The sequence below is a fragment of the Erpetoichthys calabaricus genome, chromosome 17 (assembly GCF_900747795.2).
Source record: "Erpetoichthys calabaricus chromosome 17, fErpCal1.3, whole genome shotgun sequence".
In the NCBI taxonomy this organism is placed as follows: Eukaryota; Metazoa; Chordata; class Cladistia; order Polypteriformes; family Polypteridae; genus Erpetoichthys; species Erpetoichthys calabaricus.
In genome coordinates, this window is record NC_041410.2 from 89,439,453 (window position 1) to 89,458,956 (window position 19,504).

General features: G+C 41.9%; 1 protein-coding gene across 2 annotated transcripts in view; it reads left to right on the forward strand.

Annotated features, from left to right (window-relative positions):
- efl1 (elongation factor like GTPase 1) overlaps window positions 1-19,504 on the forward strand; it is a 230,443-nt gene that overhangs the window by 158,929 nt on the left and 52,010 nt on the right. For both annotated transcript variants that reach the window (XM_028823945.2, XM_028823947.2), the window contains exons 16-17: window positions 2,298-2,429; window positions 12,782-12,929. In XM_028823945.2, coding sequence (XP_028679778.2) covers window positions 2,298-2,429; window positions 12,782-12,929 — 280 coding nt within the window. The remainder of the gene's footprint in view (window positions 1-2,297; window positions 2,430-12,781; window positions 12,930-19,504) is intronic.

Here is a 19,504-nt window from a genome sequence, read left to right on the forward strand (position 1 = left end):
ATACAGATGACTGATCAAAATGGATGTGTTTGAATCTCCCAAATAAAACAGAACAACCTCACCGTGCTTCCTCAGCGAATGGTGGATTATAATGTTCAACCCCGGGGTTTCTGGTGATGATGGTGTTGTCATGATTTCGCCGGAATGAGAATCAAACTGGAACCAGGCGCGATGTAAATAATAGCAGAATAATGTTGATCGGTTGTCGGTACTTGAAATCTCCATCTCTGTCCCTCTCTTTCCTTCTTTCCCTCCTGATGGTTTAAATAATGATGAGCTGGATGTAACTGTTAAAATTCCGGTCCTGACGTGTCCAGGGGTTCCTGCCTCCCTGCAACACCCTTCCCCATTTCTTATTACGGGGACAACATTTAAAGAGACACACATTAGTTTAAACGGGGTGCTGAGAGGAGACGCGACTGGGTGCAACACAATAAACAACAATACCTATGTGGCCCCACTACACCTTTGTGCTGTGAGGCGCCTGGGATCACGCCAGCTCAAAAACTTGTCTTCTGATTGGCTGGTGACTTTGGTTCTGCCAGATCTCCTCCTATCAGTCTCTCTTCCGCTTTCCAGTTGCCTTTGGATTGTGTAGGACACCACTGGACTCCCCGACACTTTGATTTGTTTGTAATTTCTCTAAATGTAAGGCCTACACTTCTAAGGGTAATGCTGCTGTGTCTCATTTCATTGTTAATTGACGTCTTATTGCCATTTTAAGAGCCAATCATAGAAAGTTAAAGTTTTGAGTTAAACTCATGTTAATGTTTGCTTTATTTGAATAGAATATGATTCCTTCCATAGTCATAGACAATGGTATAGTCTTTTTCCCACTATAAGTTAGCAAGATATAGGTAGGATGTCCATCCATCCATTTTCCAACCCGCTGAATTCGAACACAGGGTCACGGGGGTCTGCTGGAGCCAATCCCAGCCAACACAGGGCACAAGGCAGGAACCAATCCCGGGCAGGGTGCCAACCCACCACAGGACACACACAAACACACCCACACACCAAGCACACACTAGGGCAAATTTAGAATCGCTGATCCACCTAACCTGCATGTCTTTGGACTGTGGGAGGAAACCGGAGCGCCCGAAGGAAACTAGGTAGGATGTACTTATTGAATTTTTCCGCAATATAGCAGGGGCGCGACAGCTGAACCACGATAGAGCAGGGGATTACTTGTACGTCCATTTTTCAAGCCAGAAATGTTACCAAGTATTTATCCGCGTCTTGAGATTACACACTTATTGCACTTACCCTTTGAAGGAGTTTCGTAGTCCAGGGATTTGTCACTTCTGTGTCATTAAAGACCCAAGTTGACCTTAAAATGCTTGTAATAAGTGTGGACCTTTCCTAGAAAACTAAACATGTCTGCAAAGTCATTAAGCTGAATTTTAACAGATCCTTTGTTTTTGTGTTTGTATTGTTTATTTGTTTGCTGTTCTTTTCCCTTTATTTCTATTGTTGTGATGAACAGATTTTTTTACAGCTTTGTTTCCAGCTGCAGTGTTATGGATGCCATTTGTGTTATAATTAAAGCTTCTATTCCCTCGGCTCCGGGTCCTCATGTTAAATTTCAGCCCTGTCACTGTTGATGTGCAGTTTTTATTTATTATTATTATGTTTTCAATAATTCTGTTTTTTATTTCTAAACAAAGGGTAGCTTAATTGTCATTTTCATCTTATTGCGGAAATGTGCCTTGATATTGAGTAGCTGCTTTACAGCGCCCCATGTGCATGGCTGCCTCCAAAAAACAGATCTATTAGCTCAGCACAAGCAGACCAAATGGGTACGCTACACCTGTGCCAGTCACCAGAGCAGGTGCCCGCTCAGCGTGCTCCCCCTTAGCAGCTAAACCCTGTGGGAATATGACAGCCACCCAAACCAGCTCCTCTCATCACTATACTTTGAATATGTTACAATGGAGATGCCTGTGTTTGTTGTTTTGTTTCACCTGTGCTGTATGTCTTGTTAACTGTATTGTTGATAATGAGTGTTAGTACAGCTTACAGTGGGTATAGAAAAGATACAAGAGGTTTATTGTCATATACACAGTAAAAACCACGTAATGAAATTCTTACTTTGCTTGCTCACCTTCATATACAAAGACAGAAAGACAAAAGAAGTAATAAAACAAATAGCAAATAGAATCAGCCCCCTTCAAAATATTCACATTTTGTTGCTTTACAGCCTGAAATGAAGATACACACACTGACCAGTGAGGTTAGTGATGTTCATATTTATTTATTTATTTCAGCATTTTCTGACTGTATTCTTTCCTTCACAGGTATCGGCGGTCTGGAAGAATACGTGTTGAAATCCGCAACTTTGTCGAGTTCACCTGCCTGTCCTCCCTTCACTGCTCTCAACTTTGAAGCGGCTCCTATCGTTCGAGTGGCCGTTGAGCCAAAGCATCCAAGTAGGTTTCCATCTAAATTAAGAGACTAATTAGTGAAACACGTGAACCTGCGGTCCTTAACTAAAGGTGGTTCCTATAGAGCAAGCTGAACCGCTCCATGTTGGAGATTGATTCTTTTGTTTTCACCATGAAACAATACAGCTTGACATCAATCACATTGGTGATGTGGCTTTTTTGTGTTTTGTGTCCTGGATATTTGTCTTGCGTGGCTGAGAGCCTTTTGTGCCTGCCTGCTGCTCAGCTGCTGCATTTTAAGTGCCTTCTGTGATGTGCGTTGATGCTCAGTAGGTGTTGTCCGTCTTCTTTCTTTTTCCTCATATTTCAGAGGTGTTCATCTCATTCACTGATCGATAAACACAATACTTAGACTTGATTGTGAATTCCAAAAACATACGTATAGTGTCCTGGAGGAGCTGCTCATTTGCTGTATTGTAAGCACCTTCTGTGATGTGCTTGCTGCTGAGCAGATGTCGTCGGTCTTCTTTGTCTATCTTTGTATGACAGAGTTGTTCATCCCATTCGATGATCAATAAACACAATACTTACATTTCATTGTGAATTTCAAACACGTCTGTGCCATGTCCTGGAGGATCTGCTCATTTGCTGTATTGTAAGCACCTTCTGTGATGTGCTTAATACACAGCTGATGTCATCGGTCGTCTTTGGCCTTCTTCGTTTTACGGAGTTGTTTGCCCCATTCAATGATCAATAAACACAATACTTAGACTTGATTGTGAATCCCAAACACACGTGTGCAGTGTCAGTCTTCTTTCTCCTTTGTGTTTCGGAGCTGTTCATCCCATTGGATGATCAATAAACACAATACTTAGACTTGATTGTGAATTCCAGACACGTGTGTACCGTGTCCTGGAGAAGCTGCTTATTTGCTGTATTGTAAGCACCTTCTCTGATGTGCCTGATGCTCAGCAGATGTTATTGGTCTTCTTTGTTCTTCTTCGTATTTTGAAATTGCTCGTCCCATTGGATGATCAATAAACACAATTCTTACACTTCATTGTGAATCCTGAACATGCATATGCTGTGTCCTGGAGGATCTGCTCATTTGCTGTATTGTAAGCACCTTCTGTGATGTGCTTGCTGCTGAGCAGATGTCGTCGTTCTTCTTTGCCTGTCTTTGTATGATGGAGGTGTTTGCCCCATTGGATGATCAATAAACACAATACTTAGACTTGATTGTAAATTCCGAACACATATGTGCCGTGTCCTGGAAGATCTGTTCATTTGCTGCATTGTAGGCACCTTCTGTGATGTGCCTGATGCTCAGCAGGTGTCGTTGATCTTCTTTGTTCTTCTTCATATTTTGGAGTTGCTCATCCCATTGGATTATCAATAAACACAATACTTACATTTCATTGTGAATTCTGAGCATGCATATGCTGTGCACTGGAGGAACTGCTCATTTGCTGTATTAGCACCTTCTTTAATGTGCTTGATGCTCTGCAGATGTCGTCTGTCTTCTTTGTCCTTTGTATTTCAGAGTTGTTTGTCCCATCCACTGATCAGTAAACACAATAATTACTGTAGACTTGATTGTGAATTCCGAATATGCATTTGTTGGGTCCTGGAGGGGCTGCTTGCTCATTTATTGTATTTTCTGCACCTTCTGTGATGTGCTTGATGCTCAGCAGATGTTGTCTGTCTTTTTTTGTCCTTCATTCTATTATGAAATTGTTTGTCTCATTCAGTGGTCAATAAACACAATACTTAAAACTTGATTGGGAATTCTGAACACATAGGTGTCATGTCCTGGAAGATCTGCTCATTTGCTGTATTTTAAGCACCTTCTGTGATGCACTTGTTGCTCGTCAGATGTTGTCGATCTTTTTTGTCCTCCTCCTTCTTGTGGATTTGTTCATCCCATCCGATGAATCAATGAACACAATAGTTAAACCTGATTGTGAATTCCGAACACGTATGTGCCGTGTCCTGGAGGGAGCGGCTCAGTTGCTGTATTTTGATTTGTGGGTTCAATTAGTCTCTTCTCATTAACATGGGAGCAGCAGAGGAATTGTAATAAGGAGGTCTTTTCACTGAATTACTGCACGATTTATGCTTGCAGTATCTTGATGTGAATTATTCTTCCTTTCAGCTTCTCCCATTTGCGAATGGTAAAGAATTACTTCAAAGACATACATGAAATTTAAAAAAAAAAATGAGGTATCATTGATCTTTATGAGTGTTTTACTTAACTGCTTTCTTTGTTTTTATTGATATTTGCATCGTCTACAGCCAGAGGTGGAATGCATTCTGACTTTTGATTTGCATGATTCTTGACTTTGCTGTTGATTGTTTTTGTTTTTGTTTTATACGCCACTGTTGCTGACCAGATTTGAGTCGCCGTAAATATTACATGCTGCTGGTAATTCACTTCGTAAGTTGATAAAATGTGCCATTTGTTTTCTTGTCTGCACTTTTCTGCCTTATTAGAGCCCTTTCCAGCTGTGTGTCCTGATTTATTTTGGTGATTGTCAACACGAGTAGTAACTACAGCATGTTGTTTATTTGAATTGCTGTCTCACGGGGGACCCGCAGTGCAGAACTTCCTGCTTCTGCTGTAGTCATGTCTGCCTTTAAATAGTTCTATTCAGAGCCTCAAGTGCTCAGACAAAATCTGGATAAGTTTTGTCAGAAATATATACAGTATACAGTGGGTATAGAAAAGAATCCCCCCTTCGAAAAATTCCTATTTGTTTGCTTTACAGCCTTAAATGAAAACACACAAACCAATATTTTTTCCAGCTTTACTTACTCAATGCAATCTCTAACATCCAAGTGAAAGATATCACGGCTACAGTTCAGAAGAATTTAAAAAAATCAAAAACTAGAAATCCAGAGATGAATAAAGGATCACCCCCCTCCTAAACTCAATCAGGTGTAAGTGCCCACCATTTCCATTGCAGACTTACTGGTTACTGGCTGTGCTCGATTGTAATGAGTGTGATTAGTGAAGCTGTTCCTGGAGCGTTCATTCCCTTGCTTGGCAGTGCAACTGACAGCCAACAACTGACTGTGGGTGGCAAGTCACTTTCAAAAGATCTCAGGTATGAGTTGTGGACAGACATAAGGCAGGAGATGGAGACACAAACATCTCAAAGACTTTATCAATGCCAAGGAGTACAGTAAAGTCCATCATAAAGAAGTGTTTGATACTACTAGGACACTTGAAACTGGGTGGAAGAGCAAAGAGGAAACTGGTAAGAGAGGCTACCAAGAGGCCATTGGCCACTTTGAAGGAGTTACAGGATTTGATGGCACAGAGTGGTCATTAATGGTGTGCATGTGACAACAATTTCACAAGCGCTCCACAATTGTGGCTTGTTTGGGAGGGTCGCACTTCTCAAGAAAGGCCACACTGAGGCTCGTCTGAGCCTTGAAGATTCTGATGCCAAGTGGAAAAAGATCTTCTGGTCAGATGAGAGCAAAATCAAGCTATTTGGCCTCAATACCAAGCAGTACACCAGTGCCGCTCACCATCCACAACACACCATACCTACAGTAAAGCATCCTGTTGTGGGGGGCGTGGGGGTCTCGTTAGGGTAGAAGGAAAAAGGAATGGGGCAAAATACCATCAAATTCTTGAGGACAACCTTCTACCCTCTGCCAGAAAGTTGAAGATGGGCAGAATGTTCACCTTTCAACACGACAACACAACCCGAAATACACAGCAAAACTGACCACAACGGTGTCTGAAGGAGAAAAAAGGTGAATGTCCTGGTGTGGCCGGTCAGAGCCCAGAGCTAAATCTGTGGAAAGATCTGAAGATAGCAGACCACCAACAGTCACCATTCAATGTGACCGAACTTGAACAGTTAAACTGTAAAAAAGAGTGGGGGGTGCAGATATTACTCAATCTAGGTGTGCAAAGCTAATAAGAGAAGAATCCCAACAGACTCACAAAAGGGGGGTCAACAAAATGACATTGACATTGGGGGGTGGTCTTTTATTAATCTCAGTAGGTCTTGCTTTTGATTTTTTATCATTCTTCTGAACTGTAGCTGTGATATCCTTCACTTGGATGTTAGAGGTTGCACTGAGTAAGTAAAGCTGGGAAGAAATATTGGTTTGTGTGTGTTTTCATTTAAGGCTGTAAAGCAATAAAAATTGGAATATTTCAAAGGGGGGGATTCTTTTCTATACCCACTGTATATGCAGTAGTTCAGTTCCAATTGAGTGTGCCTTAACGTGCAAAAAAAAAAAAAAGCTCTTGTCCATTTTGGCTTCACACTAAGGTCATTAATAACCTTGACGTGTTTCTTTACCTGTGCCTAGTCATTGGGAAATGAGGACATCACTCTGCAGAAATGATTGAGTTAGACGGTGAATACACAGGGGGCTGAAAGTGGCGAGCATTTTACATTTTTTTAGCTACTTCAACAAAGAGTCAGTTATCACATTTGTGTTGCTTCAATTTTTTTGTAGCACTAAGTCATTTTCAGAAATAACAGCAATAATAAAATGCAACTACACGTGTTAGCAGACTACATTAAATGTGGGCTTTTTAAGAGTAAAAAAATCAATATTATGTAGTTAAACGAATACTGCTCCCAAATATATGTTACTTACCCCTCGGAGTCTGTAGTTATGGCTGGGAAAAAAAATTGTAATGTTTTCATGGAGAATGGAGATAACACCAGTTCTGCTAGATTGGTGACCAGAAAATCTCACGTTACTCGTGTCACATAATCCACACGTCGAATCATCTGGTCATATACTGACGATAGATACAGTAGATAGATAGATAGATAGATAGGTAGTTATCAAAGGCACTATAAGATAGATAGATAGATAGATAGATAGATAGATAGATAGATAGATAGATAGATAGATAGATAGATAGATAGATAGATAGATAGATAGATAGATAGATTAGTGTAGTTGGCAGGATTAGATAGATAGATAGGTAGATATCAAAGGCACTATAAGATAGATAGATAGATAGATAGATATGAAAGGCACTATAAGATAGATAGATAGATAGATTAGTGTAGTTGGCAGGATTAGATAGATAGATAGATATGAAAGGCAGTTATCAAAGGCACTATAAGATAGATAGATAGATATGAAAGGCACTATAAGATAGATAGATAGATTAGTGTAGTTGGCAGGATTAGATAGATAGATTCGTGTAGTTGGCAGGATTAGATAGATAGATAGATAGATATGAAAGGCACTATAAGATAGATAGATAGATTAGTGTAGTTGGCAGGATTAGATAGATAGATAGATTAGTATAGTTGGCAGGATTAGATAGATAGATAGATAGATAGATATGAAAGGCACTATAAGATAGATAGATACTTTATTAATCCCAAGGGGAAATTCACATACTCCAGCAGCAGCATACTGATAAAAACAATATTAAATTAACATATGCCAAACTCCTGCAAATATTGGTAAATAAATATCTCCAGAATATCAAAGTAGTCCACAAATTGAAAGCCACTTCACATGGGGGTTGAGGTTTTCAATTGAAGCCCTGCTTCTCATCTTTATACATTGGTCAAGAGTCCTGTCTTCATTTTAAAAGCTTAACCCCTTGTAACATGAGATTCCCCCCAATTCCCCCATTACACCCGGACAATTTCGATATTTTTTGTTGTTGGTCACCATTGAGTCCCGTTCTATTCAAAACTGATAGATAGATACTTTATTAATCCCAAGGGGAAATTCCCATACTCCAGCAGCAGCATACTGATAATAACAATATTAAATTAAAGATTGATAACAATGCAGGTAAAAACAGACAATAACTTTATATAATGTTAATGTTTACCCCCCCGGGTGGAATTGAAGAGTCGCATAGTGTGGGGGAGGAAGATCTCCTCAGTCTGTCAGTGGAGCAGGACGGTGACAGCAGTGTGTTGCTGAAGCTGCTCCTCTGTCTGGAGATGATCCTGTTCAGTGGATGCAGTGGATTCTCCGTGATTGACAGGAGTCTGCTCAGCGCCCGTCGCTCTGCCACGGATGTCAGGCTGTCCAGCTCCGTGCCTACAATAGAGCCTGCCTTCCTCAACAGTTTGTCCAGGCGTGAGGCGTCTTTCTTCTTAATGCTGCCTCCCCAGCATTATCCATTCTCCACGAAAAAATTAGATTAAAAAGCTCATTGGTCCTGTCTTCAGTTCAAAAGCACACATTCATGTAAAGGGGCTTCCTGTTTGTGGACTACTTTAATTTTCCCTTTAATTAATTTACCCTTTAATTTTTCCCAGTATTTTAGCAAACTTTGCATACATTTTGCACATTGTGAGCACTGGACGGAGTTAACTATGCATATAAATAAGTATGACCTTTATTATGGTCCGCTAACGTACTCCTCAAATCAAAATGTGTTTGTTTGTTTGTTTATTTATTTACTAACTAGGGGGCTTCGCCTCCTGCTCGCTTCGCTCACCAACCCCCCCCCCCCCCCCCCCCCGGCCTGTGCTATGCGCCAGCCACTTCACATCTCTGCCGTTCGCGTTGTGAAGAGGGGGGCTGAACACACCCCAAGGAGATGTGGTGACTCCTCCGAAACCCCCTTTTAAACGGTGATACAATGGGAAACAAATACCCGTTTTTTGTTTTTTTACCTCCTCTTTGCTCGATCAGCTGCTGCTGCTGCCGCCGTGCCCTGTGATCTGCATCTCGCGCAGTGCCTCGAACACTTAAAAGCCTGTACGGCAGCTGTCCTTTTTGTCTCACTGCCTTGTCCCTCTTCTCCCCCAGACATCCTCTGCTCTGGTTGGGGGTCCCGCTCCCCAGGTGCGCCCCTATGAAGAGGAAGATTTTCTATTCTTCTATTCTAGTCCCCTCCGACTACAAACGCAGCTCGATTCACTCCTGAAAGAGACTTCTGTTTGTTTGAAGTGTTAGAATAACGTTTCTGTCTCTAAAATCTCCTGTGTATCTGTGCAACTCTGTGACCCAAACGTGACCGCATCTGTGGATTTCACTTTCACCAAACAACAAATCTTTTAATTCTCACGATACGCCACTTCATTGGGTAGAAGCACTACTTTTCCCTGATGGCAACACGAATTAGACGATCTACAAGTCTCCAACTTAAAGTTTAAATTCGAACAACATATTCAATCTCTCTTTCGCTGTTCCGTTATTTCACAGAGTAATAATTTCCATTTGTTTGCACTAATGCGATCTTTACTATAATTTTTTTGAGACTTTTGAATTTTCGTACTTCCATTATCTCAAACCTGCTCTTCATGTGTATCGTGCCAACGTTTCTGAATTCTTTACGACGTTCTACTTTGTCATCTACTCTTGGTCTTTTATTTCCAACCCAGGTGTGGTTAAATCTGTTAGCACAAAGTCTCGTCTTGTGGGACGTGAAAGTATCTCTCTGAAAAAGTCACATCTCATCCCAGGGTTTTTTTTATTATAATAGAGAGATTTATTTAATCTACGGTGGGCTGGCACCCTGCCCGGGGTTTGTTTCCTGCCTTGTGCCCTGTGTTGGCTGGGATTAATAATAATAATAATTCTTTGCATTTATATAGCGCTTTTCTCATTACTCAAAGCGCTCAGCAATTGCAGGTTAAGGGCCTTGCTGAAAGGCCCAACAGAGCAGAGTACCTTTTGGCATTTACGGGATTCGAACCGGCAACCTTCCGATTGCCAGGGCATATCCCTAGCCTCAGAGCCACCACTCCGGATTGGCTCCAGCAGACTCCCGTGACCCTGTAGTTAGGGTATAGCGGGTTGGATAATGGATGGATTTATTTAATTTTTTTAATGCCTGCAGAGTGGAAGGCTGAAGTGCCAATCGGGTCGTGACATCATCACCATGCCCTAAGCAGAACTTACAGTACTCAGGAAAGTTCTGCGTTAGCTGCTACAGCTCTGTAATGGCATGCTGGCCTTACAAAGCATCATGGGATACCTTTTCCACGTGTAAAATTTACATTGATGTTTATTTAAATTATACAATGCACTACAAAATGTAAATGCGGCCTGATGTTTGTTAAATTCTACCACCTTTTTCCTCCCTCTCAAACATGTGCAGTTTTAAATATCTGGAAAACATCTGGGATTAAATCACTTAGAGATCTGTACATAAACAACGTCTTTGCATCCTACAAACAATTACGTTCCAAATTTAACTTTCCAGCAACACATATCTTTCAATATCTTCAAATTAGAAACTTTGTTAAACAGAACCTGCCCAATTTTCATCACCTCCCACTTACCTCTGTGCTGGAAAAAATATTGCTCAGTTTCGAGGACTTAGACAGCATTTGTGTAATAAATAAAACAATTTTACAGTCCCTCCCTTACAAAGATCCAAGAGGGCAGTGGGAAAAGGATCTCTCACTCAACATCTCAGAAAAGGAGTAGAAGGTAGCAATGCGGGGAATTCACTCGAGCGCCATATATACAAAATATACAATTATTCAACTCAAAATTATATATCGAGCACATCTGTCTCGCTTAAAATTCTCCAAAATGTTTCCAGGGCGAGATCCAACCTGTGAACATTGCAATCGAGTTCCAGTCTCACTAGGCCACATGTTCTGGAACTGCACCAAATTAACATCATTCTGGACCAAAATTTTTAAATGCCTAGCAGACAGCCTTGGTGTCACAATCTCCCCCTAACCCATTAACAGCTGTGTTTGGTGGGCTCTCAGAGGGGCTTAAAGTGCAAACAAACTGTGATTGCCTTCACTACACTTTTGGCACGCAGACTTATTTTGCTAAACTGGAAGAATCCTAACTCTCCTCTTTTAAGTCAGTGGGTAACTGATGTTTTATAGTACCGGTATTTGAAATTGGAAAAAATCAAATTCTCACTTAGAGAATCTGTGCATTTATCTTTATCCGCTTATTCAACTCATCGATTTACTTATTTTTACTAGCTTTAAGCTTTACTCTGCTGGCCATGCTCTCTTTCTCAGGGGTGGGGGGTTGATTTGTTTTCAATCCTGTTTTTGTACAAATTGATCTATTTGTATGGAATGTAGTGTGATTACAATAAAATCAATAAAATTGAAAAAATTCTACCACCTTTATCTATAGACATTGTTTAAATGAAGATCAAATCTTGATATATCCACATATGTATGTTCTTCCATTCATTTAAAGACAAACAACATTTCATGCCATTTACTTACCATATATACTTGAGTATAAGCTGACCCGAATATAAGCCGAGGTACCTAATTTTACCTACAAAAACTGGAAAAACTTTTTGAATCAAGTATAAGCCTAGGGTGGAAAATGCAGCAGCTACTGGTAAGTTTCAATAATCAAAATAAATAGCAATACCAATTATCGTACATTAATTGAGGCATCAGTAGGTTAAATGTTTTTGAGTATTTATTTCAAAGAAAAACAGTAAACTAGCTCTGTAAGTGGAGAAGAGGGTCAACAAAAACAATATGGTGTCTCTCTCGCGCCTGTATCTCTCTCTCTCTCTGTCTCACGTGCACGCGTGTGTCTCTCTCTTGCGCGCGTGTCTCTTTCTCTCTCTCTCTCGCGCACGCGTGTGTGTGTGTGTGTGTATCTCTCTCTCGTGCGCGCGTGTCTCTCTCATGCGCGCGTCTCTCTCTCTCGTGCACGCGTCTCTCTCTCGTGCGCGCGTCGCGTCTCTCTCTCTCGTGCGCGCGTCGCGTCTCTCTCTCGTGCGCGCGTCTCTCTCTCGTGCGCGCGTCTCTCTCTCACTCGTGCGCGCGTCTCTCTCTCTCACTCGTGCGCGCGTCTCTCTCTCGTGCGCGCGTCTCTCTCTCTCTCTCGTGCGCGCGTCTCTCTCTCTCTCTCGTGCGCGCGTGTGTCTCTCTCTCTCTCTCTCGTGCGCGCGTGTCTCTCTCTCGTGCGCACGTGTCTCTCTCTCATGCGCGCGTGTCTCTCTCTCTCTCTTGTGCACGCGTGTCTCTCTCTCTCGTGCGCGCGTGTCTCTCTCTCTCGTGCGCGCGTGTCTCTCTCTCATGCGCGCGTGTCTCTCTCTCTCGTGTGCGCGTGTCTCTCTCTCTCTCTCTCGTGTGCGTGTGTCTCTCTCTCTCTCTCTCGCTCGCTGCACAGGGAATGCACAGGGAGAGACTGAACACGTGCCGGAAATAATCGGCGTGCACAAACCTAAAGGGAAACTGGCTTGTTCGTATATGGGGGCAGCAGGACCTGACTCGAATATAAGCCGAGGGTGACGTTTTTCAGCACATTTTGGGTGCTGAAAAACTCGGCTTGTATTTGAGTATATACGGTACATTTCCCATGAGAAAGTAAGCACACCTCCGTATTGCCTGAGCTGATATAACAGCATTTAGTTTTTTTTTTTTTTTTAAATCTCTGTTTTCTTTTCCACAAATTAAGATTTTAATCACAATCATTTCCTTTCTTAGGTGAGATGCCAAAATTAGTTCAAGGGATGAAGTTGCTCAATCAAGCCGATCCGTGTGTAGAGGTCCTCATTCAGGAGACCGGAGAACACGTGCTGGTCACCGCCGGGGAGGTCCACCTTCAGAGATGCCTTGATGACCTGAAAGAAAGGTGGGCATTTGTGGTTCTGACAGATGAACTTTGAAGCCGGTCGCTGAGAGCTGTCTTGCTGGCTCAAAATGAAGCTTATACTAAAGTATTGTGCATTGCATTCCTGTTTTAGATGTGTGTGTTTGACTGAAAGGCGGCTACATCCTTTATTTTTATTGCATCTTTTCAACACAGAATGTAGCTCAAGGAGCTTTACAAGATGTCAAGGTGTGAAAGTTATAAAGTAAAGAAAAATTTGGTAAGAATAATAATGACAAAGTAACAGAAAAATAAATCATACGAGCTTAATAAAACATGTAATTAGTAATGAAAATAAACACAGAGTCCACATTGCAAGATGGAAACAACAAAAAACAGGACGGCCAGATTATAGTTTGTTAAAAAGGAGCCTGCAGAATTCTGGGAAAAGGTCTTGTGGACCAACAAGACAAAGACGAACCTCATCAGAGTGATAGCAACAGCAACCTGTGGAGAAGAAAAAAGAACGGCCCAAGATCCAAAGCACTTGTTCAAGGTGAGGACAAGAGCTGTGCCAATAAAAGTCAAACAAGCCATTATGAGGCTGAAAAACAAGAAAAAAAACCACTGGAGACATTGGGAAAACCTTAGAATGACTGAAATCAACTGTATGGAATATCATGAAGAAGAAAGAACACACTGGTGGGCTCAGTAATCACAAAGGGGACTGGTATGCCAAAGAAGACCTCCATTACTGATAACAGAAGAATCCTCACGATGGTCAAGAAAAAGCCCCTAACACCTGTCTGACAGATCATACACAGTCTTCAGGGGGCACATGTGTGTGTGTCAGAGACGACTACCAGCAGAAGACTTCATGAGCAGAAACACAGAGGCCACAGGGCAAGATGCAGACCCCAAAAATAGATAGATAGATACTTTATTAATCCCAAGGGAAAATTCACCTACTCCAGCAGCAGCATACTGATAAAGACAATATTAAACTAAAGAGTGATAACAATGCAGGTATACAGACAGTAACTTTGTATAATGTTTACCCCCCAGTGGAATTGAAGAGTCACATAGTGTGGTGGAGGAACAATCTCCTCAGTCTGTCAGTGGAGCAGGACGGTGACAGCAGTCTGTCGCTGAAGCTGCTCCTCTGTCTGGAGATGATCCTGTTCAGTGGATGCAGTGGATTCTCCATGATTGACAGGAGTCTGCTCAGCGCCCGTCACTCTGCCACGGATGTCAACCTGTCCAGCTCCATGCCTACAATAGAGCCTGCCTTCCTCACCAGTTTGTCCAGGCGTGAGGTGTCCCTCTTCTTTATGCTGCCTCCCCAGCACACCACCGCATAGAAGAGGGCGCTCGCCACAACCATCTGATAGAACATCTGCAGCATCTTATTGCAAATGTTGAAGGATGTCAGCCTTCTCAGGTAGTATAGTCGGCCAGATTACATTTTATGAAAAAGGACTTCTGGGAAAAGGTCTTGTGGACAGAAGAGACAAAGACGAACCTGATCAGAGTGATGGCAAAGTGTGGAGATGAGATGGAACCCATACCCCTAGACCCCCCCACCCCCCAAAGATTTTACCTCATCTGTTAAACATGGTGGTAGGGGTGTTATGGCTTGGGCATGTATGGCTGCCACAGGTCCTGGCACACTTCTCTTCGGTGATGATGGAACTGCTGACAGCAGAGGCACAATGAAGCCTGAGGTGTAGAGAAACATCAGATCTGCTCGAGTTGCAGTCAGTGCCTCCAAACTCATTGACGGCACTTCATCCTACAACAAGATAATGAGCCAAACACACTGCTGAGGTAACACAGGAGTTTAGCCCTGAATAAAGAATGGGAGCGAAACATCCTCTGAGAGCAACTTCTCTCCACCATCCCAGAACAGTTTGGTGACCCACAATACCTGTTCCAGCATGATGAAGCACCTGGCCATAAGACAAAAGCGAGAACTAAGTGGCTCAGGGAACAAAACATCGAAATTTTAGGTTGATGGCCCTGGAAACTCCCCACTGAGAACTTGTGGTCAATCCTCAAGAGGCGGGTGGACAAACAAACAACCCACCAATTCTGACAAACTCCAAGCATTGATGATGCAAGAACAGGCTGACATCAGTCAGGATTTAGCCCAGAACTTGATTGACAGACAGCCTGCCAGGGCAAATTGCAGAGGTCTTGATAAAGAAAGAAGGGCCAACACTGCAAATATGGACGCTGCACATAAACTTCAATGGAATTGTCAATAAAAGCCTTTGAATCTTCTGAAATGCTTGTCATTCTACTTCAGTGTACAAATAGAAACATCTGACGAAAAGATCAAAAAACACTGAAGCAGCAAACTTTGTGAAAACCAACAAACACTTGGGTCATTCTCCAAACCTTTGGCCACGACTGTACAATGTCATATCCACACATGACACTTCCCGCACATACGGCAGCCACCGTAGCATCATGTGACTGACTGGAGGTCCGCGTATTTCGTTGGATTGACACAAGTGTTCTTTCTTATTGTGTCCTTTTTGCTCTTTCCCTTGATTCAGATTTGGGAATCTAAAATATGCTGTGAGCAGCATGGAAACTCTCTATTGTCTGAATTCTTAGCTTTGATGAGCCTGCGTGTACAACTCTATATCGGTCCATTTATGACACTGATTTTGTACGTCGTGCTACGAGGCAGGCGGCTGTGTAGTAAGTGGTGCTTTTCCTTTCTTTTTCCTGTGCTGCTCTGTTAACTTTTTCCTGCCTTTGTTGCTTTTCTTTTTCACTCTCCACCTAGACATTGTGACTTTAAAGTGGAAATGCCCCTACACTTAACCTTTTGTTTAAGAATAATGTGCTCACGTTTTATTTTTGTTTCTTTTTATAGTTGCGTATAACTTTTGACCTATTTATGGATAGTTATTTATAAAGTTATTTATCAGTAGAAGAGCTTCATTCTTAATTCCTCATTCTGAGTATCTACAGTGCCCTCCATAATGTTTGGGGACAAAGACACATTTTTATTTGATTTGCCAGTCTGCTCGACAGAGTAAAATGACAAATCAAACAAACCAAAGTGCACATTGCAGGCTTTCATATAAGGGGATTTGCAGACATTTTCGTCACACTGTGAACTCCCCCGACCCCCCAACTCCCTTTCAGGACACCATTATGTTTGGGACAGTTGGCGTCACAGGAGTTTATGATTCCTTCCTTCGTAAAATACTTTCGGCCTGCATCTACCCTTTGGAGTCTGGAGTTGCCATGTTGTTCAAGGTGAGCACAAGAGCTGAGCCAGTGAAAGTGAAAGAGGCCATTATGAGGCTTAAGAACAAGAAGAAAACCACTGGAGACATTGGGAAAACCATAGGATGACTGAAATCAACTGTATGGAATATCATGAAGAAGAAAGAACACACTGGTGGGCTAAGTAATCACAAAGGGTCTGGTAGGCCAAGGAAGACCTCCACTAACAATGACAGAAGAATCCTCATCAGAGTGATGGCAACAGCAACATGTGAAGATGAAAAGGAACGGCCCAAGATCCAAAGCAGACCACCTTTCGAGTTGCTATTGTTCAACATGAGGACAAGAGCTGTGCCAATAAAAGTCAAACAAGCCATTATGAGGCTGAAAAACAAGAAGAAAACCACTGGAGACATCGGGAAAACCGTAGGATGACTGAAATCAACTGTATGGAATACCATGAAGAAGAAAGAACACACTGGTGGGCTCAGTAATCACAAAGGGTCTGGTAGGCCAAGGAAGACCTCCACTGACGATGACAGAAGAATCCTCATCAGAGTGATGGCAACAGCAACGTGTGGAGATGAAAAGGAACGGCCCAAGATCCAAAGCAGACCACCTTTCGAGTTGCTATTGTTCAACATGAGGACAAGAGCTGTGCCAATAAAAGTCAAACAAGCCATTATGAGGCTGAAAAACAAGAAGAAAACCACTGAAGACATCGGGAAAACCGTAGGATGACTGAAATCAACTGTATGGAATACCATGAAGAAGAAAGAACACACTGGTGGGCTCAGTAATCACAAAGGGTCTGGTAGGCCAAGGAAGACCTCCACTGACGATGACAGAAGAATCCTCATCAGAGTGATGGCAACAGCAACGTGTGGAGATGAAAAGGAATGGCCCGAGATCCAAAGCAGACCACCGCTGGAGTTGCTATTGTTCAACATGAGGACAAGAGCTGTGCCAATAAAAGTCAAACAAGCCATTATAAGGCTGAAAAACAAGAAGAAAACCACTGGAGACATCGGGAAAACCGTAGGATGACTGAAATCAACTGTATGGAATATCATGAAGAAGAAAGAACAAACTGGTGGGCTCAGTAATTACAAAGAGACTATAGTCGACTATTCGTTGCAGCCCTAGCTGTAACGTGTGAGTCCCTGCCTTGCACCCCAAAACACGAGGCCGAGTCTCAGTACTTTAGCAAAACCAGCTTTATTCAGCTTGAAACAGGAACAGCACGGTTATTTATTGTAGCGGGATCTGCCACTCTCCTATACACAGACACAGCAGTCAGGCAGGGTCCGGGGCCAGGTAACTGGCCAAGTAATCCTTTGCCCTTGCATTTATAATGTGCCTTGCATGTCCCAACGACGGCAGGTGCTTATAGCATAACTGTGATCTTCTCGGATTCGCTTTTGTGGCGAACTGCTATAGTGCTGTGAGCCTGCGGTTGTTTCGGGATGCTCTTCCGCGCGTCGTCCTGTTTGGGGGGGAATCCTAAAAGAGTTTAGAAACCTTACAGTGTATAAAGCATTTTTTTAAATTTTGTGTCCAAGTGTAGTGACTCTTCTGGCAAAAGCAACTTGAGAGATTCCTTGTTAAAGTCGCAAAAAAAAAAGATTCCAGTGAGCCAATAGACAGCAGTGATTCCGTTAGTTATAGTTAGTTATAGTGAAAGTCGTCCTACAAAATAACTCTCCTCCTCTTCTCTCTCTCGTGTACCTCACACCAGTCACGATTCTTTTCAAAAGTAAGTTGCAGGTTAATTTGTTTTATGTATTTTTACTTTATATTTTGTATTAATCATTTTATATGAATATTTTTAGGTTGTGGAACGAATCATCTGAGTTTCCAATTATTTCTTAAGAGGAAATTCGCTTTGATATACAAGTGCTTTGGATTATATGGCACCACTGTAGTCACGTTTTAGCAGACGTCAGTATTGACTTGTTGTGCCTTTATTGTAGGCGTTGTGTTTTTGAGCAGACAGGTATAATATTTTATTTTAGTGATGACTATGGCATTAATAAACAGACCTTATCAGAAAGAAATTCTCTAATGTATTCATTAAACTCATTTTTAAAGTCTGTACAGTACTTGTACAACACATTGATTTACCAATCCCAACAGATGTTTGCAATTAAAAGCAATATAATACCAAGAGCCATGTAGCTAATGGATTTCTAAATGAAAAAGCACTCCTCCGAAGTATAACTTCATTAGTACAGAAATTACTGATGTTTCCTAAGGAAAATAGGGATATTTTATATGGGGAGAAATCACAAAGTGCTCCATGTAGTGAACAGGGACGTCAATTCTAAATACAAAATGGGAGACACTGTCCTACAGGAAGAGACCTCTGAAACAGATTTAGAGGTTTATGTTGACACAGCATTTTCATAATCTTAAGAAAAGCGCAGAAGTGATTAAATAGGCAAATAAAAGTTTAGGTTATATTGTAGTACTAGGGTATTGTACTGTGTTAGCCATTATGGATGTAGTGAGAAGTTAAGCAAAATGACGACACCTTTTACTAGAAACAGAAACAACAGGGACAGTTGTACCAAACGTATCTCCAAAGCTAGCCTTAAAATACTCAAAGGAGAAAGACATTTTCAGCCCACCAAGCCCAGTCGGAAACAGGCCGATCTGACATATTAATCCATTCCGAAAAAATATAGACTGGTACTTAATCCTTAAAAAGTCCTATCTCATAATTGGTGACTTGAACCTCTCTAGGATCCCGGAGCATCAACATAGCGAGATTCAAATGGACAGTTTTCCAGGGGCAACATTCCAGAACGCAACTGCAATTCTTGAAACACTAACGTCAAATAGGGACATAAAAGCTGTTATACTTTCCCTCGGATTAACAATAAGCAAAATAAGGTCAGGGAGATGACGGCTAAACAAATAGAGACTTTATAGCACAGATCAAAAGACCCTCCCAAACAGTAGAATCTATATCCCACTAATCAACTTCTCAGAAAGGTTAGACTTTGTGGAACAAACAAAAATCTAACGGATACCAACAGGTATATTCAGGAGCACTTTCCATCCTTTTTCCCCCCAATTAGTTTTAAGGATTTTCAAACAGCGGGCAATAACAGACACTAGACTAGGAGTACGGCAGACTAGATGTTCGCACATTGGATTAGGTACATGTACTAAGAAAATAAGGGAAGGAAAAGGGCAGAGACGAAAGGGATACATCAACCTAAAACTCAATTTTCCAACAGATTTTAATACGAGGGGACCTGAATATGGAAATAGCCCAATCAAATTAGTGGCGATGGCCGGTGTATTATGGGGCACCCCTCAGACCAAAAACAGACAGCTCAATTTGCAGCGCTGTGGACGCAAGC